General features: G+C 58.7%; 1 protein-coding gene across 16 annotated transcripts in view; it reads right to left on the reverse strand.

The window, feature by feature from the left end:
* Nucleotides 1-989: 989 nt before the first annotated feature.
* The window catches only part of GNB1L (G protein subunit beta 1 like), a 36,464-nt gene continuing 16,759 nt past the window's right edge, over nt 990-20,694 (reverse strand). For 2 of the 16 annotated variants that reach the window (XM_005670934.4, XM_084992734.1), the window contains 6 exons: nt 15,519-15,663; nt 15,027-15,152; nt 12,199-12,361; nt 9,836-9,934; nt 6,778-6,993; nt 990-1,494 (listed from right to left, as the gene is read on the reverse strand). In XM_005670934.4, the coding sequence (XP_005670991.1) occupies nt 1,243-1,494; nt 6,778-6,993; nt 9,836-9,934; nt 12,199-12,361; nt 15,027-15,152; nt 15,519-15,643 (981 nt within the window). In that variant the 5' untranslated portion in view covers nt 15,644-15,663 and the 3' untranslated portion in view covers nt 990-1,242. Of the gene's footprint in view, nt 1,495-6,777; nt 6,994-9,835; nt 9,935-12,198; nt 12,362-15,026; nt 15,389-15,518; nt 15,664-20,694 lie in introns of all 16 variants that reach the window. The other 14 variants (XM_084992732.1, XM_084992733.1, XM_084992740.1 and 11 more) reach the window with 12 other exon arrangements.

The following is a 20,694-nucleotide window of genomic DNA, read 5'->3' on the forward strand; positions in this document are numbered from 1 at the left end:
GAGCCTGTGGCCACCTGGACCCAATACCTGGCACACGATGTGAGGGCCGCATTGGGAACACAGGGCTGGTGGGGCTGCCACAGCCCCCAACCTCGTGCAGAGATTTAGCCACATGATGTCCCTGGGACACTGCCCAAAGCAAGTGGCCTTGGTGGGAGCCAAATGCCCAGCTCAGGGCAGGGACAGGCAGACACTGGGTCTGCGTGGCTGGCACCCCCTATAGGACATGGCAGGTGGCAGCACCCTCAGCTCACCTGACAGTCTGGAGGCCTTGCTTCAACCAATCAGCCAAACCTTGGAGACCTTCAGCCCCTGGGCCAGAGCTGGACCTCTGCAGGGCCTAGTCCAGCAGCTATGGCATCTGGTCTCCTGGAGCTATGCCTGTTTGCCAGACTCTGGGAAGGCCACACAGCCCTCTTGGAGTGGAGCTGCCGCGTACCCCACCCTCTCAGGCCTGCTGGGACTCTGGTCTGGTTATATGCAAAGTAGGGGTTATATGCAGCCCCGAAGGGGGCTGACCTCAGGTGGGGCGATGGGGGTTTTCCAGTGGAATGAAGGGGTTTGAGGTCCTCAGCTTTGTGGGAGGCTGCCCACAGCCCCATCCCAGTTTTCAGGGTCCCTCCTCTTTGAGACAAGCTGCCATGAGGTCTGGCTCAGCCCCATGGGAGAGGAGTGGTGGCAGCCCGGTGGGCGGCTGTGACAGTGCCCTTGGTCCTGTGAGGGCCCAGCCTGTCTCACCTGAGCTGCTGTGCTGGATGCCCAGAAGCCGCCCTGGGGTGCCACCTGCCATCCTTGGCCTCACTCTGTGGGGTGGCACTTTCCTCCCCCTGGTGGTCCTGCTGGCACCCTTGCCCCGTATCCACCACCTACTGAGCTCCCATCAGGGCCCATCACCTCCTCAGTTCTGTGGCCTGTCCAGGGTAAGGAGACCAGGACCTGGGCATCCATGAGGCTCTGACCCCACGGGAACTGCACCCCAAGCCTGCAGGTTTGCAAAGAGAAGTTTAATGTCAGGTGCCCCATCAGCCTCCTGCCTGGGGCCACAGGTGCCAGTGTCTGGCTGGGTCACACTTTAAACTGCAGCTACCATCGCACAGATGTTGTGCTTCATGAAAGGGTGCAGGTCCTGGCAGGAAGGGGGTCTGCATGACTGGCTCTTTGTAACCAGAGGGGCCGAGACCTACGGCTTTGGTTTCCCTCTACCACCTCTGCTGTCCGCACATCCTGACAAGGAGCCATGAGTCATGTGTGTGGGTAGAGCGACCAGATGCTGATGCGATGATCTCCGGACCCTGCGGCCAGCAAGCTGTCAGCAGCGAAGGCCACGCAATGGACAGTGGCACTGTGGAAAGCCAGCACGGCCAGCGGCTTCATTGTCTGCCAGAGAAACACACGCACTCGATGGTCCCAGCCCGCAGTGGCCAGGATCTTGCGGTCTGGCCGGATCTTGATGTCAGCAATTCCGGGGTTGGTGAGCTGGTGGGTCCTGCGCACCTGAGAGGAAGAGGGGCAGGGAGAACTGTTAGGTGGCCTCTCAGACCTGCCTCTGCAGCTCCCTGCAGGACACCCCTGTCAGAAACAAGGAGACCACTTGCTGCCCACCTCCCAGAGCCGGAGTGGGCAACCTCTGCCCTTGGCTGGATTCTCGGGCTGAGACTGGACAGACTTCAGAGGCAGGGTCCTGGGCCCCTCCCCAGGGAACTGCTGCCCTTGGTGTCCAGGCAGCACAAGTTCAGTGGGTCTTCAAGGGAAACCTCACCACACCCAATGCAGGAGGAGCACAGGACTGTGAATACCACCTTCAGCAAAGCCGGGGGAAGGGGAACCCTGCGAGGGTGAAGGCCACCCAGGATGGGACGTGCAGCAGCGTGTGGGAGGGCGAGCGCCAACTGGAGGCCCAGGGTGGGCCCTGAGAAGGGGCAGGACGTCCTCAAGGGAAGTGCAGGCATGTGCCTGCATGAGCCCTGGGGGCTGGGCTCCCACATGTGCCTCCTACAGCTGCTTCTGTTTCGGCCACTCTTGGCTCCAGGAGCACATGCGCATCACGGGGCCATCTGGTACCTCTGCCCCATGCTGATGACAGAGACACTTCACCACCACATTGACGACTGAAACGGTCACTACCTTCCGCCCATCCTGCCCCGGCCTGGCCCTGGGCACCCGGAGCTCCTATGGCCCCGGAGTCGCCTGTACACCCACGGCAGCTCCCTTCTCTCCTAAGCTCATCCCATGGGGCCAAAGCAGCCTCAGTGGAGAGTCATTCCCTTCCACAGAGATGAGGAGAAAGGAGGAAAGAAACACAAAGAAAGAGACACAGCAACTGGACACTCACAGGCTCTTTGGCCACAAATCAGCAAAACAAAACCTTGTAAAGCAACAGAGCAAATCCAGGGAGCCTGACCCACAGGCACTGAGAGAAGCAGGGGAGACGCCTGGAAAAAGGGGATTGGAAGGGCGGAGGGACCATGGTGGGCACAGTGCTTGAGTCAGAGCCATGCAGAAGATGGCACTGACCATGCTGATCCAGAAAATCAGTTTTCACCTCTAGAAACTGAAGCCTCAGGATCCACAGAGAGGCTGTAAGACAGTAAAACCACTGACTCTGAGGACAAGGTTTGGGCTATCCTTGGAAAAGTCCAGGGCACATCTGTGCCAGGTCTATGCCAGATGGTGGCCAACGCCTGCAAGGTTAGGGGAGGCCCAAGGATTTTATATCCAGCCCAACTGTCACTCAGGTATGAGAACAGCAGACCAGCACTCTGAACAGGTAAGAACTCAGGGGTTTGTCCCATAAGCTCTTCCCAGAGAACTGGAGGATTAAGTCCAGTCTCATAAGAGAAAACTGGAGAACTAAGACAAGTGGCCTGGCAGAGAGCAGTGGGCCTACTTCCTGCAACAATACGGGGATTACGGCTACAGAACCGGTTATATGACTAACAGAAGGCTGGAAGGACAGTGAGACAGTGCTGGGTTCACTCATCTTTGTCATGTGGGTGGAAGATACAACAGTCACCCTCGATCCTGGGGGTTATGTGATACCCACTGAGGTGACAGACAACCTCGCTCCCTCCCCGACCCATGACATTAGGTGCCACAGTTACCTAGCATTTGCCTGAGTGTTTCTCTAAAAAGAAAAATACTCAACAGACTTACAACGAGGATTCCAAAATGAAAGCCAAACCTGTGCTGTGTATGAGAGAGGCCAAAGAGAAGGCTGGCAGATGCCACAGGAGCCCCAGAAAAGGAACCCACCCTCGGGAACAGGGAAGCCTGGACTTGGGCCAGAGCACCAGCAGACTGAGCCACACTCAACAGCCAGAAAGGGAGCAACTCACACCGTAGAGCTGCGAGCTCTGATCAGCAAATACCGATGCCCTTTGTGAAGCAGGGTCCAGCAGGCGGCTGTGACAGCAGTGGATACAGACCAGCCTGCATGTGGCCAACTGCCACCAGCTGGACAAAACGCTGCCCCTGTGCCTAGGCGTTGACCCCAAGAGGGAAGGCAGTTGGCAAGGAGGGTGGCTCTCAGCAGGGGGGGATGTCCAGCATTTGCCTGAGTGTTTCTCTAAAAAGAAAAATACTCAACAGACTTACAACAGGGCAGTCCAGGCAGAGTGCAATGGCCACATGAAGCCCAGGTAGTGGAGACCAGACAGTGGGGCTGCTGGAGTGGGGTGGAGTGGGGCAGGGCCACAGCAGGGAGTGGGCTGGGCAAGGGGCCCACGGGCCCTTGTGAGGGCTGGGCTGTACCTCTCAGGGCACCACATAGGGCATTGGTGGCCATGGCAGCTGCAGGATTAAAGGTAACAGATATGAGATCAATGGCGACCTCTGGCCCAGCACCCGATCATGTACCACCCACAGGGACGGGGGCTGAGGCACAAGGCCCCGTCCGTGGGGACCTGGGCCAGAAGAGACCAGTCCTGTCCGCCCATCAGTGCCTACTCATGGCCATGGTGGCCAGAGCCCCTTCCTCAGTGTCTGAGACACATGAGGTGGGCTGGACTGTGCCCACAGCTCCTCATTCGGGGCCTGGGGCCTCCTTCCCACCAGCCCCAGTGTCCTGCTGCTGACACTTCAGAGGGAAGACCCCAGGCAGGGCCGGATGGGGCGGGGCCACCTGGCCTACCAGCCATGGGGGAGAATGTGGTGGTCAGACTCCATCCCAGGCTGGCTGGGGTGGGCGACTTATTATTCAAAGGCCTGGAAACACCGGGGGCTGTAAATCAGCCGGCTTCAAGGCTGTGGACCCTGCCAGAGCGTGGGAGGAGGGACAGGTCTGCACACCACCTGGGTCTGACGGCAGCCAAGGCCCAGGCCTCTGGCTCCAGGGAGGCAGGCCAGCAGCCCGGTGTCCTGGCAAGGGTGGCCAAAGGCTCTGTTCACTGATGCAGCCCCAGCAGAGCCTGCCCGGACCAGAGCCCTCCGGGAAGGATCCCAGCCACCAGTGGCTCTCGCAGGGCATGACCTCAGGTGCCAGGAATGCGCACACCGCACGGCCACCATCTGGTTCCCATTACCCTTGCTCTTCTGCAGGAGCCCCATCTGCGTCTCCACGGCAGCGCCCGCTCGCCGCCTCGGGAGATTGATCTGGGCTCACTACATGGCAGGCTGCAAGGTGAGGCACATCTGTACCCATGTGGTTAGATGGCTGGCACCTTGGGGCCAACCCGGCATCAAGCACCCTGGGTGAGGCTACCTGTGGACATGGGACACTGAGGCCTCGAGACCCCAACACTTCTTCCTTGAGGCCTGCACCCTGCAAGTGGAAGGCTTCTGGATCCTCGGGGGACGTGACCTCTCCAGTGAGGCAACAGTGGCCTTCCTGGGATGCGTGTGCTGAGCAAGGCCCAGTCGGCGGCATAGCCCCTGTGCCAAGCTCTCTGCTGGGCCTGGCTCCCCCTCTCTGACTTCCCAATTGTCGGTGCAGTGAGTGTCCACCTCTGTACTGGAACACACCTGGTAAATTTCAGTCCAAAGCTCTAGCAGCTATTTCCCCAATAATCCAGAAGGGCCTGGGAGACCTGGGCCAGGACCTTGGAAGGGCCCCTGGGAGTGGGAAGGAGGGTCTGGGGGCACTGCAGTCAGAAAGGGCTCTCTGGGGAGCCACCTGGGTCTCCAAGCCTTGGCAGAGTTGGGCTGAGGTTTAAGCCACAGCAGGATGGAGCCTTGAACCCCACAGTGGGGAGGGGCTGACTGGTAAGGATTGTGCTGCCCTGTCCTCACCAGGCAGGAGCAGAGGCAGGTGCAGGGGGAGGCTCTGTGCCCACGTCAGGCCCAGCACCACATGACTCTGCCTCGTTTCTAGACCACCATCATGATGTCCAGGATTCCAAGGCCTCAGAGACCCTTCCTCCAGGGTGGAGGCCTGTCTGACTCTAACCCACGGGGACCCCTGGGATACAGGACAGGCAGACAGATGGGCAGCTCCTTTACTGCAAGCTTGGGGAGCGGCACTGGCTGGTCTGGGGGCGGGGGTGTGAGGCCAAAGAAGATGCTCTAGTATGTGCCTTGTCCCTGGTATGACACGTGACTCCTTCATCCCTCCCTAGAACTCTGAAGGGCTACTCCTAGCTCAGGGTCCTGCTCAGACCCCACCCATAGCCATGGCCACATGCACTGGTTCCAGCATGATCCTCCCACCAACTCTGCTTTTCAGGAAGCCAGCGGCCCTTCCATCTGCCTTAGAAAGGGTCTCCCTGACTATCCATCCTCAGCCTGGCCCTCAGCCTGACTCTTCACCCACCCAACAGCCCTGCCCCTGGCTGTCTGGCACCCGGGACAAGGCAGTGCGCTGGGCACTGCTGCCTGTTCCGATTTTCACCCGTGCCTGTCTCTCCCCACCCAAGTGCCAGGGCCTCTTCCCTGGGGGCCTGGGGCTGCTGGGCAAGGCCTCTCCATCTGGGGAGGGCCTCCTGTCTGTGGGGAAGCCTGACCATACAGCCCCCACAGGGCACAGCACCACAGGTCTGCCCCTTATGCTCCAGGGAAGAGAGCCTAGGTGGGGCCAGGGGCTTGGCCACAACGGCTCCCACCTGGGGTCCTGCTCTCTCACCCACCTGGGTTCACAACAGGGTTGCCTTTCAAGGACCTACCCCCCCCACCCCACTGCTGTGGTCAGATCTGTCTTCCAAGGCTTCTTGGCTAGTGGGAGCTCCCTGCCCCCAGAAGCCAATGTGCAGCCAGGCCACCCTCTGAGGTGATGGGCACAGGGCATACCCACGGCACCTCACTCCCCAGGACCTGAACCAGAATGAGGCCTGGACAGGAGGCCCCAGGCCCCAGCTGCTTCCCCCATCCCAAATGGGGCTGAGCACTAGGCAGGCCACACTTGGCTGCCAGGACTCTGTGGCCCCATGGGGTGGGGAAGGCTTCTAGCAACGCCCCTCTGCCCCAGGCCCCACACCCCTCCCACTGCCTCTGGGCAGCTCGCAGACGGCCACAGGGGCCTGACTCCACTTTGGGTTTGAGGTTTTTTGTTTTTTGATTAATCAGTTCCTTACTGAACAAATTCCTCTGAGTTTTGCATAGGGGCTTACGCAGTCTTGGATTCTACATGCTTTTCTCTAGAAGGGCGAGACGTGACTGCTCTTACCCAAGGTCTGAAGGAAACCTAAACCATGTGAACAGTTCACAAACGCCCGGCCGCCTGCGCGGTGGCGATGATTAATTAGCCAGGGATCTGCAGCACCTCCTCTTCATGCCTAAATATTGTTTCAGCCTATCAGGCTGTTAGTGCATAGCAGGGTAAATGACACCTCGGTCTGGGCCACTGACCTGTAGGGCCTGCTGCTCATCCACACTCCAGACAGCCAGTGCCTTCTCTGCAGAGCCTGAGACGCCCCGGGCCTTCTGAGAATCAACATCCAGTCCCATGACAGGCTCCGTGTGGCAGGCGATGCGGCTACACACCTTCTGCTCAGAGACGTCCCAGAGGGCCACAGAGCCATCCTCATAGCCAGCCAGGAGGAGGGGGCGGGGGCTGGAGTTTGCCTGTGGGGACAGCATGCAGTCAGCTGTGGGGGGCACTCGGGCCTGTGTGCCGCAGGGAGAAGGGGCCACTTTCCGTGCTGGATCCTGGGGGCTGACACCCTGGCTGGGGTTGGTGGGGTGGCATAGCTGGGGACAGGGACGGAGCCCTCGCCATGGCCCCACGCTGGTCCTCCTGCTCCTTTCCACCAGGAAACTCAGAGCCACCCCTGGGTGGAGCTGGCCACCTGTCTAGAACTGCCGGCCAAAGAAAATCTGGAGATCCATCTCCATGAAAAATGAACCCGTCTGTACTTTGTCAATGTCGCTGTGGAAGCCCCCAACCACCAAGCCCAGAGTCGCCGGCGCTGACGGGTCTGAGTGCGCTTGGCCGGCTGAGCCGCTATGATGGATGAGGGCGCAGGTCAGAGGGCTGCACAGCTGCATGTGGGGGTTGTGGGGACCCTGAGTCACCCTGGCATTGACCAAGAGTGGCTACCCCAGTGCTTGGTGCCGGGTCTGGGGAACATCGCTGAGACCTGGGTGGCCAATGGCTCACGGGGAGCATGGAGCTGGGGGGACCAGTCTGCCAGGCTGCCTCCTGGGGCACCTGCCACTCTGAGAAGGGCCCACTGCTGGCGGGCAACGTTGGCGCTGAGCCCAGGCCTCACTGGATGTGGCAGACAGCACCAGAGGCCCTCCTTGCCAAACACGCATGGAACCTGGGCCCAGAGCCCCTCTGGGTGGGCAGATGCCACGCAGCATGGTGGTGAACTCCAGCAGGTAGCAAGGAGGGCCTCTGGTGCTTGGTGGGGGCTCATGCTGTGGCTGCCACAGGGCCCAGTGCCAAACTTCACCCCCATTCCCCCTATGCTGCAGGCCCTTCCAGCTTCTCTCCTGGCACGCGGGGACAGGCATTGCAGGTAGGTCAGTGTAGGGGCCTAGGGCCTCTGGTGGCCATGCCCGTGGTGCCAGACTGACCCCTATGGGGCACAGGGACATGCTCTGCATCCCCGCCTATCCCTGGGTGTGTCAGCCTCAAGGGCCTCCCACTAGGCAGGCCCTGGCCACAGCACCTTGAGGTTTCCCCGGGAGCCCTCAGCTCTGACAGGGGTGCCCATTGGTGGGCCCCAAGGCCCGGGCTTACAAGTCTGAGTTGTGAGCCGGTGGAATGACCCCAAACCTCCTGTGTTATGATTGTTCTAGCAATGCAGGCCAGCTACTCTGAGGAGCACACCAAGAAATCACATGAGAATGTGGATTCAATCCTTGGCCTTACTCAGTGTGTTAAGCATCTGGCGTTGCCATGAGCTGTGGTGTAGGTCACAGATGCATCTCAGATCCTGCATCGCTATGACTGTGGTATAGACCGGCAGCAACAGCTCCAACTCGACCCCTAGCCTGGGAACTTCCATATGCCGGGGATGCGACCTTAAAAAGAGAAAAAAAAAAAAAAAAATCGTTTGAGTGTTTCAAAAGGAAATCCCACGTCAGGTCCTTCTGCCACACTCAGAGGAATGTTACAACATGGACCTCCAGGCTTGGAGAGAAAAAAAGGGATATTTCAAATCAACACAGACTTTTCTTAACAGGATGCTTTGCACTGGATCAGTATCAACTAACACAACTCGATTTGTCCTTCTGTCAACCGAATTAATTACCTTAACAAGTTCGTACATCCCATTTCTACACATTTTTCTGATGGAATTCCTACCCGATTAGGCAATGACAGTGTCTCCAGGGAGCAGAGTGTGAGCGGATGCAGCGCTGTCCTGCCCAAGACCTGTGAACGCCAGGCTAGCCTCCACCCCGCCAAGTGCCTTCCACCAACCCGCTGGCACCAGCAGGCAGCTTTGTCACCCAGGTGAGTCTTGGGGGCCCCCACCTCCTCAACCCTGGTGGGCTTCTCTTGGTTTAGAAACTGCAGGGGAATCAACTGCAAGAAAAGGCAGAGCCCTGGAGAGACAGGAACAAGTCTGTCCCCCCCGACCCCCGCAGCCCACTGTCTAACGGACTCCTCCCAAGGTCAGGTGCAAAGGTGGCTCTCAGGGGACACTGGTGTGCTGCTCAGAGCTGGAAACAGGCCCGTGGGCAGCACTGCAGAGAGGCACTGGTCAATGGCCCTCTTATCACGGCTTCTATAGGTCTGAAGATGCTGTCTGAGACTTCTTCCAAGTGAATGGACCAGACCATTTGCTCTGCTGCCCAGGAGCAGACACACACACTTTGAGCCAGTGCTGACTGCTGGGGGTGGTGGCCGTCTCTCTGGTGGAGATGGCAGCCCTAGGAGGGTCCCACCAGGCTTGGGGCTCAGTCTGGAGCTGAAATCCATCCTGCAGGGACTTGGGCCTGGGCTCACCCCCCACCACCCCAGGTTCTGCTGTAGCCCCAAGGGATGCCTCCTGACTTCTCTAATCAAAGAGAATGGCCTAGGAAAAAGGAAATGACTGCAGACCAGAAATTCGGAACGTGGCCGCAGGGAAAGTCACATGTCGAGCCGACTCCTGCCTCTATGAGGCGAAGAAGCAACAGAAATTAATCCTAACAAAGAAGGGGCCGGGCCGGCTTGCAGTGTTAGTCAGCACTCCCCTCCCGCCCCACGCAGGGCCTCGGGGCGCAGACCAAATTGGAGCACATGGCTCCCCAGGAGAGGTGGCTGTGCCTCCTCCCTGCCCCATAGGATCAGCATGAGCTGGGCACGCTTGGGGGTCTACAGGCACCTGTGCAGCGCGGGGGCTGCAGAAGACCATGCACATGCCTCCCAGGGGCCACTGCCTTTCAGTGCCATGGAGCCAGGTCGCTTATGGGCATGAGTCATGGCCAGTGGGTGTGGCTGGTGGGCGTGGCTGGCGGTGCTGGGCCTTACCTGCCAGAGCTGCAGGCACATGGGCATGCCTGGCCTGGCCCCTGCCTCAGGCTTCAGGGAGCACACTGACGTCTTAGACGGCATCTCCAAAATCTGAACCTGACAGTAAGAAAACAAGCTGATTTGGGCCAGAGCCAAGCTGAGTCTGTGTTGCACAAACAGCAGACTCTTCAGGCTCTCAGCAAGGGTGCCACGAGTGCCTGCCCCACAGCCTCTGCTCAGACCCACAGGCTCAGAGGCTGCCCCCCGGAGAAACGCATGCATCATTCCTGAGTGACCGCATGGCCCTCGAGTGGCGTTACTGCCCAGCAGCTGCCTCAGACCTCCAGCTGACCTCTCAGCTGAGCAGACACCTGGCCCTTTGCACTGACTCCGCTCGCCAAGCCTCCTGACCCCTGCCTACTGTTCCTTACACTTGACCTTACACTTAGACGACCCTGAACCCTCCCAGGATGTGGATGGGATGAAGACCTGCGTGCTTCTGACCGGGCCTTGCTGCCCCCCTGCAGAGAGCACGCCCATTTCCCAGGCCTGGAAGAACGAGGGCCAAGGTTCTGAGGCAGGATACCTGCCCCATTTCTGCTCTAGCACCAGGCTTCCAAAGATGTCACCACGTCAGGGGGACGTACTGGGGTCAAGGTGCTGCTTGGCCATGGGGGAGAAGCTGGTGAGCGCCTGCAAGTGCCGAGGGAGGGGAGGGATGCAGAGGAGCAGAGGTCACTGGACACACTGCACCCTGGATGGCCTGCACATGTGACCCCAGGGGATCAGGCAGGGGTGAGTTGGCCAGAGTGAAGGGGAAATTGGGGCTGCCCATGACAGAGCTAGCCACCCTGGGAGGGAGCAAGCGGCCCTTGGCATGAGGACCAGGGCTGGCCAGGCCTCTGAGGTCCAGGGAGGGCTCGGTGCTCTGGCAGCCTCCTACAAGCCAGGGTGCTTCTACCTGGCATTCAATTGCAACTGTTTTCCAAAAGGAAAAATGTTTGGTTCAGGCAAGCATGGCCACCCAGACCGCTGAGCTTCACAGGGGGAAGGGGGCGGGGGCATGTCCCCCAGGGCACTGCCTGGGCACAGGCCAGCAGTGCCAAGTCTAGGTGGGAACATAGAGAATAGCCATTTTCCTAGGATGTGCAAGGTCTCTAGACCTGAGAGGCTACCGGCGTGGATAGATGGTGAGTGTACCAGGGGCCAGGCTGGTAAGGGCAGCTGGGGTTATGCACCCTGACCTCAGTGTGAAGGGTTGGCTCATTCCCCCTGGAACGCCGCCCCCATGGTCTGAAGCAGAAGAGGGGGCTCGGCACTGAGAAAGCAGAGCCCTGTTTTTTCACATCAATAAAATTTTTAACAGGTCTTTGGCAAATTGGCAAGAAAAGTGCATGTAGCTTCTAATTGGTGATTTAAACGCCATTGTGAACAAACAGATGCCTGTTCCCACCTCATTATTTATGAGCTGAATTTGCTTTAAGACTCATGACTCCTCTTGGGCAGGGGCCAAACTTCCTGGGTGCAGGGCTCCTTCCCACCCAGTCCTGCCCACCACACAGGCCCTCAGGGCAGCAGGGGACAGGGAGGACACTGGGAGGAGGACACAGAATGGGCAGCAGGCAGGGAATGCCCTCCCCTAGCACAAGTGCCCCTGTCCCACCACCCACACTCAGTGGCCATCCAGGTGCCACTGGGGGTTCCGCTGCTGGTGGGCTCCAGTCCCCACCTCCTGCTCTGCTCCTGCCCTGGGGATGGATTCTGCCTGTTCTGTGCCTGGGGTGTGAACACCACCATCCAGCCTGACCAGTTCCCCACCAACCACTGATGGCTACCTGGCCTGAGCTCCATGTGGCAGTGGCCTCTGGGGCTCTGTCATGCCCAATGTCCCCAGGCATCCCTTACCTGACATTCCTGCCTCATTTGTGCCTCTCTGTGCTGTAACTGCCACCCCAGTGCCACCCCAGTGCCAGCCCTTATGGACCACATCCCAGCCCTGCCCAAGGCCTCTCCCACCATGGCCCAGATCTGCTCCCCAAAAGGCATCCCTGGCTGCTGCCCCAGTTCCAAGGCCACCTTGGCATCACTGGGTCTGCCTGGGACTGCTCTACTCGAGCCTGCTCCTAAGTCCTGAGCAGCCGCATGACAGTCTCTCCCTGGTGCTCGGATCCCACCTCGTCCATCCTATACTGCTTTGGGCCAGGTGCTGGGGCCTCCCAGAGACACTGGCCCATCCCATGCCCCCTTGCAGACTCACCACCAGGGTTACCTCGCAGGTGACCACAGCAAGGCTGGTCCGGGGCCCTGCAGCGGGAACAGTGTTCCTGCAACCAGGGGTGGATGGAGCCGGGTGCTCAGAACCAAGGCTTGGCAGCACTCACCTCGTCGCTGCCACTCCCTGGCACAGCCAGCATCCAGCGTGGCTGGCCCCCAGCCAGGATGGAGCCCCTGCAGAAGCCCACGCTCTCCAGGTGCACGGAGTCCACAACGGTGTTCCTGCCCTCCGCCAGGTCCCACAGGCACAGCTTCAGGTCCCGGCCCTGGCTGCCAAGACCAAGAAGAGACAGGCCATGATCCTCTCAGATGAGGACAGGGTCAGTGCAGGAGGTTGGCCAAAGGCCAAAGGAAGGCAGGAGCTTTGGCCAGATCACTGGGCACCTGATGGCCTCTGCGTTGGCATTTGCAAAGGTATGTGGCCAAATGCCTGACTCCAGGTCATGCTCACAGGCCATCTCAGCTATTGACTGAGGCCCTGGGTGCTCCGTGGCTCAGGCTCTATGGTCCACCTCCCGTGGGCTCCTGCTGCTGCCAGGGTGGGCGCCCCGTCCCTCCCACTCTCTGCACTTGGTAATTCCACCATCATGTATTTTCCCAAGTGAATCTAACATCTACGTTCACACAAAAACTTGTAGGTGAAAGTATATGGCAGCTCTGTTCACAAAGCAGACCCAGCCCTCTGTCCACATAAGCAAGTCTTCTCAGCAGCATATAGCCGCCCTTAGGACTCAGGCACGTCTTCTAAGTGAAGGAAGATGCGTCTGGAAGGCAGGCCGCACCACTCCATCCATGTGACCTCTGGGGGTGGGTCCCGAACCCAGGGCAGAGGACCACAGGGCCCTGCCTGCATGGGACAGGCATCCGTCAAGCCCGCGGCGCTTGCCACAAAGAGTGAAAAACAACCAGGATGTCTGGGGTCCCAGGAGGAGCTGCATGCAGACTGTGGTGAATGCAGGGCATTTAAGCCTTGGGCACAACAGCTCCAAGTGGACAAGCCAGACCTTCACTGAAAGTAGAATGGTGAGAAATCGGACACATGTGGTAGAGGAGTAGAATAGAAAAGCCCGCACAACCTGCCACACACACCCTGGCGGATCTCACAAACAGCCGAGTGGGAGAAATCAGTCACAAAGGAAGGTGCTCCGTTTAAGTTGAAAAAAATTAAAAAGTAGATCAAATCTATGCTTTGTGCAGATGCACATTCAGACAGTAAAGCAGGCATGAGGTGCAGGGGGTGCCTCCTGAGGGTGAGGACGGGTGGACTGACGGTGGGCACAGGGCAGCGCCAGCCACTCACCCTGCTGACCTGCCCTGTGCGCATGTCTTTAAGCACATCACATCGCGCGGCCAAAGAGGCAGGTGTGGCACAGGTGCTCCTTGGGTGTGTGGGCAGGGCTGGGATATCATATGCAGAGCCTGGCGAGGCAGAGGCTGAGAACCCGGCTCCCAGCTTTCTGTCCTCCAGCCCCTTGACATGAAAGGGCACCTTTCCCTTCAAGGGCCACTTTGGAGACGTGGCTTCCAAACACAGCTGGGTGCACAGCCTCTCATGCAGTGTAAACGCACCTGGGCATTCCATGCACCTGCAGTCTGCGCCCCCACACAGGGGGCTCTCTAAGAAGCGGTCCTGGTTGGAGCCCCCTGAGGGGAGCCCAAGGTGCCAGGCCAGGAGGCGGGAGGCCCCAGGGGCCTACATCTTGGTCAACACTCAGGAGGAGGGTTTACAAGCGGCAGCTCCTGATGCAGGCACAATACCTACTCTAACCATCAAGGACAGAGAAAAGCTACACTTGGTCCCTGCAGCAATGGGGGCTGGGGGGACTGGGCAGCTGCGCAGGGAAGGAGCAAGGCCCTGCGACGCTCCATAAGCACGCACCCTGGGTACCGCCCACCCAGACACTTCCAGGGAGTGGATGCAGCTTGAGTGTGGCACTGAAGTGCTGAGAAGCCCAGTGGGGGCCCAAAAGGCCCCATGTCCAGGGGACTGGGCTCCATGGGGCCCAGATGTCCAGGCTCCAAGTTCAGAGCAGAAGGACAGCAGTACTGTTGGGAGTTTAGGGACAGAAAACGCTTGGGAAAGCCCTCCTTGACCCCACAGGTTTCTGGACTGGGGCTGCGACCCCTGTGCAGGACAGGCACTGTGGCCCCAGACAACAGTCACTCTGGCAGCCCTGCTCCCTGCAGGCATGCTCTGCCCTCAGCATCCCTCTCTCCCGCCCCTCAAGTTATCCTTCACCCACCAGCGCCTTCCTGCTGCCTCCTGACCCACCTCCCACCTGGAGTCCTGGCTGTCGCTTACATAGGGCCCTTCTCCTCTGCTGCCCAGCCCAAGAACCCCTCGGGACACTTACGACCAGACCTCCATGGCCCTGACACATGTACTCTTTTCTGCCAGCAGTGCCAGACCCCCTTTGCTCCCTCGTCTCCCATGTTGGCAGCCCCAAGTGCTGCAGACTCAGGGACCTGCCTGGTGTGTTCAATACCACTGAGGCGGCCATACTCGGGGTGAAGTGGAGCCCATTGGCCTGGGTGAACTTTAGGCCCAGGCTCATGTGCCACCCTGGTGACCAGACTTCCCTGCCTTGCAGGAAGGCGGTACACGGCCAGGGACGTCATGCTGCAGAGTAGCCATCATGACACCAGGGCCTGGGGCCTGCAGTGGGGGAGCTGAGGTTCCTCCAAGGAGAGGCCCCAGCCCTTGCCCTGGAGAGCCTGGCAGGCCAGGGTGGGCTCTCAGGCCATGGGCAGCCTGGGGTGGCCCATCAGGCTCTCAGTGGGCAACCTGCTGGGCAGCCGGCACACCTGGGACACACAGCGCTTGGTACAGGTCACACCCTGTCCTGCTGATGGAAGTGGGGGGAGTTCCTGGCTACCCCCACCCCCACCACAGCTTGGCTCCTTCAGAGCTACACTCACTGCCACCTAGACCCACCTGAGAAGCTGGGGCCCCTGGGGCAGGGTCTGCAACCAAGTCACACATTGGCCCCCATGTCCGTCCAGGGTGGCGACCACCCTCCGCGTCTGCAGGCTCCAGATGTGCACCAGCCCACGCAGGGATCTGTACAGACAAGCAGGCAGGCTCAGGGAGGCGTCTGAGGACACATGCTCTGGGGGGGGGGCAGGGCAGGGGAGACACCCCTTGGCTCTTGGAGTGGACATCTGGCAGCTCCTATTTAGGTGACAGCCCTGAACATGCAGAAGGTCCATGTGCTCCAGTGTCCAGTGCTCTACTGACAGTGCCAGCCGGCTGGCACCTCTCATGAGGAGAGGGTCTCTGCCTCCTCTGTGGGACACCTGAGGAGACAGCGTATTCAAAGGACTCTGAGAGGGTGCAGTGCCCAGGTGATGGGGAGCCTGAGCCCTCAAAGGGACCCCCAAGTGAGCTTGGGTTCACTGCAGTCACTACCCTGCCACGGGTACTCACCCTGAGAGGAGGAGCGGGCAGCCCTGCCCCTGGGCTCCTCCGCAGAAATGCAGTGCATGCACCGCTGACTGGGTGCCTCGGAGGACAAACTGGGGATCTGGCGGTGGGAGTGGCAGGTCTGCCATGCCGGGCAGGGTGCAGTCGCCTGGGGACGAGGGAGGGCGTGAGTGACCCTCCCATCCTCTTTGGATGTTGCCCACCCTGCATCCCTTCCATCTGCCTGCTGGCCTCTGTAGCCAGCGGCAGCACCCTGTCCCAACAAGTGCCACCTCCAGGCAAGCACGGCAGTGCCATGCTCAACTGGGCAGTGCCTGGAGACCTAAACCTCTGTCCGCATAGGCCATTCCACTTGGGCAGGGGCCTCTTGCTCCAGGCTGGCCATGCATTTGGAGCACCCTCCTGCCCTCTGTCCAGTTGCTCCAGCCTTTCCAGCCAAGTCAGAGGTGTGTGGGTCCCTGGTGCCAGAGGGCAAGAAAACCAGAAGGTGGGGGGACACTTCTTCCTCACATGCACTGAGGTCATGGCACACCTGTCCCCGTCCTGCCCATCACAACTTCCGCCTACTGCAGCCACCCAAGCAACTGTCCAGTGAGCTGCCCTTGGCTCCCAGGCTCAGGCCTGAAGTGCTCCAAAGCCTGCATGCTACCACCAAGGGGTGGAATGGCCAGGGCAGTGGTGAGTGGGTAAGGGGTGGGCCCCAGCCACCTGCCTCTCCCCAGGAAGGCTGCTCTCACAGAGATGACCCTTCCTCAAATCACTGGCACTTGTGTGTAAGGCCTGCTTGCCCACTCAAAAGAAGCTGCCAGTGTCCCTACTGAGCCGCCTAGGTCTACAGGTAGCCAGGGCTACATCGGTCTGCTCGCCAGCCCCAGCTCAGGCTGAGAGGCAGGGGAAGGCCGAGAGAACCTGCCCAGGGGCTGGGGTAGCCGTGGGGCTGTTCCTGCTGGGCTCCCAACAGTCCCCCACCTGGCCCACAGACAGCAGGAAGGAGGCACCTGCACAGTCACCACAGGCAGGGAGCGAGGGAACCAGGGTGAGATGCCGTCGGAAGTGGTTTGGGGTGTGGGCTGCAGTAGGTCCAGCTGAGGATGGAGGCACAGGAAGAAAGAGCAAGGGTCTCTCAGCGGGTGGTCAGTGCCGGCCCAGTTTCCACACCCTCAGACACTAAGCCCTGTTCCCCCCTAAAGATGTGCCGGCCCGTCCCTTTAGTCCCTCCGTCTTCTGAAGGACCCAGTGGCAGAGATGGCACTGCTGACACAGCAGGCAGACTTGCAGGCCCCCAAGAGCAGAGGGCGGGCAGGGACAAGAGGATGGAGACCATGGGGGCCTATGCAGAAGGCAAGGACCAGGCTGCCGAGACTGGCGGGAGTCCGACCACACCCAGGCCACCAGGCCTGGCCCACGAGAGGGCTGTGGAAGCAGGGTTGGGCCTGAGAGCCCAAGGACCCAGAGCAGGCACCACAGGGCCAGGCCACAAGTCTGACTGCAGTGATGGTCACCCTCCTGCGGAGACTGCCAGCAGCCTCTGCCTCCAGATTGCGCCTCTATCAGAGGGTTTCAAAGAGAAGGAGGGGCCTGGTGACACACTTTACAAGGGCCAAGTCTCTGCTCTGTCTCTCCATTTTAGGGTTTTCAGCCTAATAGTCTCTTCCAGCTTTGGCTTTTGATGTCCTCCTGCCGGAGCAGAGGAACTCAGCCCCACGCTGCTGCCTGACCCGTTGCCCCTGAAGGACAGGTTCGGAGCAGCTGTGAGGCCCTCAGAAGCCACTGCCCACCTGTGCTGCACCTGCCCTGGAGATCAGCTGCAGGAACCCAGATTCAGAGAAACCCAAGAATGCAGCCCTCTCAAAAGCACTGTGGCCCAGCAGAGGCCCTAGTCCAGGGCAGGGGCTGCATTCCCCTCACAAGTCCAGGCCTCAGAGTGACAGGCCACCCCTGCAGAGACTCTCACAGTGTTCTGATGTATGTGAATGATCATGCAAGTGCGCACGCGCGCGCACACACACACACACACACACACACACACACACACACACACACAGGCAGCATGGTGGCCGTGGGCAGCACCCCAGGAGCCCAGCCCACACTTTTGCCACCTGCCTGCAGCCTGACGGGAGTTTCCAGAACCTCACCAGCACCAGGCTCATCCCAGGTGATGAAATCAAGTTCTCCTCCATTGTTTCCCCAGGATGCAGGGAACAAACCCGTCACGTTGTTACAACAGCCAGACGCTCTGGCCAAAACGCAGCATCGGCAATTAAGGTCTCCATCATTTCAAGCAATTAAAGTAAATGCTTTATTTGAAAACTAATTAATTCTAGCTACATAGTTTTCCCATGACAATATCCCATGATGACTTGATTTATGACGTCTAATTATTCTCTATTAGTCTAATTGAGAATAATCACATTATCCTATCTTCTGGCCCCGGGCTGCCCAGAGCGGAGGCGCAGCCCTTGCAAAAGCTGGTGCAGCGCCTGCAGCGGCCTCACTCCCTTGCCACTCTTGTCCCCCCAGAGGGCAGAGGGGCCTGACACTCAATACACAGAGCACAGCTTTGGGTCCTGAAGACACATTCCTTTAACAATGAGGAAGGGAGACAGTCCAAAGCAATCTGCCCCACCCTGACAGCCTTTCTGCTGTGGCTCCAAATGCCCCTGAGCCCCCTGGCCTGGCCCTCAGACAAACGATGGCCAGGTCCCCCTAAGTCAGCCTCAGCAGCAGTTGAGGCCTCAGGTTTGTGCCCACAGAGGGGGACCTGACACCCTTACACCCTGAGTGGGAGAAGCATAGGGGGCAGGCTGCCCCGGCACCCACCCTTCAGGATGGGTCCCACCCCCACAGGATGCAAGGTCACCCCTCCTGAGCAAGGAAGCCAGGTCCTGGCAGCAATCTGGTGCAGGGGCTGGTGCGTAAAGACCACGGGGGCCCCACTTTACATTCCAGGCATTTGGGAGTTCTACCAACAGGTCCTAGGTGGGTCCCTGAGGAAGCCTGGAGATCAGCAACGATACAGAGAAGCAAGCAGAGCAGGGGGGCAATGGATGCTGCCACCACCCCCACCTGCCCCCGCCCCCCAGGTCCTGCCTCCTGGCCATGCGTGTGACAGTGCAAGGAAAGCCAGGTGCAATGCTGAAGTGCCAAACAGGACTCCCAACTCCCACATGCGGCTGGACCAGGGCACAGACCACACCCCAGCAGCCCACCAGGCCCTGAGCAATGCACAGCTACACTGTCAGGGAGGTGCCATGTTGCAGGATGGAGGCCCAGATTGGCCCTCTCCCCAAAACAACTACAAGTGCTGACAAAATAGAAAAGCAAAACCATTCTTACTGTCTTGGTAAGAATAAAGCTGGAGAGTTCCCGCTGTAGTGCAATGGGTTAGGAATCCAACTGCAGTGGCTCAGGTCACTGCAGAGGCACAGGTTCATTCCTGGCCCAGTGCAATGGGTTAAAGGATTTGGTGTTGCTGAAGCTGTGGTGTAAGTCGAAGCTGCAGCTAGGGTTCACTCCCTAGTTTAGGAACTTCCATATGCCAGGGGTACAGCCAAAAACAAACAAACAAACAAAAAAAGACAAAAAAAGGACACAGAAGAAAAAAACTCTGGAACCTTCAGCTGTCAAACACTAAGAAAAGCCAAAGCTAGAGGACTTTGCTGGCCCTGCCCTGAGGGCACCTCTGCCCTGTGACCTGGAGTTCTGGGTCCAAGGAGGACAAAGATTAGGGCCCTCCAAGGGAGAGGCCTCTCAAAGGAGCACCCCTATAAAAATGAGACCCTTGGGCTACAAGCTCACTGTTGGGCTGAACCAGAAACAAAACTGTGTGGGGGGTGGGGGTGGGGGCGGGTGGCAGGACGCACCCTCAGCTTTTAGCTCTCAACTCATAGCACCACAGGGGCAGGGCCCAAACTACAGTCTGCACATGTCTCTCAGAAGGAGCCCCTTCAACCCAAGCCTCAGTGAATTCACAGAAAAAGCCCCAAGAAGTGCAGGCCTCCTAGTCAACACCCATGAAAAGAGACAAAGAGACATGGACAAGAGCAAGGGCCTCCAAAAACAGGTGGAGAACCAGACCCAGGGCAGAGCACTTGGTCTGTGAAACAGATGCTTCTTTGGTTTGAAGAGGCAGAGTCAGAGCTGTAGGTACATGCAGAGAGCAAGACATGAGGAGCATCACCTCTTGGCTCTGGAGAAGGCTCGATGGTGAAAGGCTATAGTGCAGCAGGGAGCTGCACTGCACCAGGGCCTTGCTCTGCAGGTCATTTGCAAATCTGGGGAAACATTCCTTCACAAAGGAGATGGCTGGTTATCACCATCTTCACCGTGAAGCTGGCCACCAACAGTAAACAGACGACATCACTCATCTCCCAAGGTGACGCAAGAAAACACGCGGTCCAGCAACATTCGAGAATCGCCAGACACGTCCACCAGGGGGCCCTGGACAGGACGGCTGGTTCAGACTCATCAAAAACTCAAAGGTCTCAAGAAACAGCAAGGACAAAAGCAGGTTTCTCTTCTTAATGAAGAGACTAAATAGTCATGACTAAACGAAACGTCTGGACAGAAATTCAATCCTGGATCCAAAAACAGGGGCGGGGGGGCCCACAGGAGTCCCACTGTGGCACAAAGGGATTGATGGCATCCTGGGAGTGCTGGAATGCAGGTTCCATCCCTGGCCTGGCACAGTGGGTTAAGGATCCAGCGTTGCCATGGCTGCAGCTAGGTCGCAATTGCGGCTTGGGTCTGATCCCTGGCCTAGGAACTCCATATACTGCGGGTCAGCCAAAATAACCCCCAAAAACCAAAAACAGGGGGCTACAAAGGACAGTTCTGGAGCAACTGGGGAAATCTGAATACAGGCTACAGATAATATAGAATTAGTATTAAAATTTCTCTTGGGAAAAACAATGATATTTTATGTAGAAGGGGGTCCTTATTTCTAGGCTACAGTATTTTAGGGGTGAAATGTTATGTCCACAATCTATTTTCAAATGTTTCAGGGAAAAAAGAGCCCTCAATATCTGTCTATCTATATACAAGTATGCAGGGAGAGAAGTAAAGCAAGTGTGGCACAGATGAGCCGCACACAAGTAATAGTTATGCCACACTTGGAACTCTTCTCTGAAGGTTAATATACAAAAGCAGGCTGGGGGGTGGGGAGGAAGCTGAATCCATA

This window comes from Sus scrofa, chromosome 14 (assembly GCF_054392235.1).
Source record: "Sus scrofa isolate SSC_HxYL_T2T_F1_AM1 chromosome 14, Sscrofa_HxYL_maternal_Yorkshire_Landrace_v2.0, whole genome shotgun sequence".
In the NCBI taxonomy this organism is placed as follows: Eukaryota; Metazoa; Chordata; class Mammalia; order Artiodactyla; family Suidae; genus Sus; species Sus scrofa.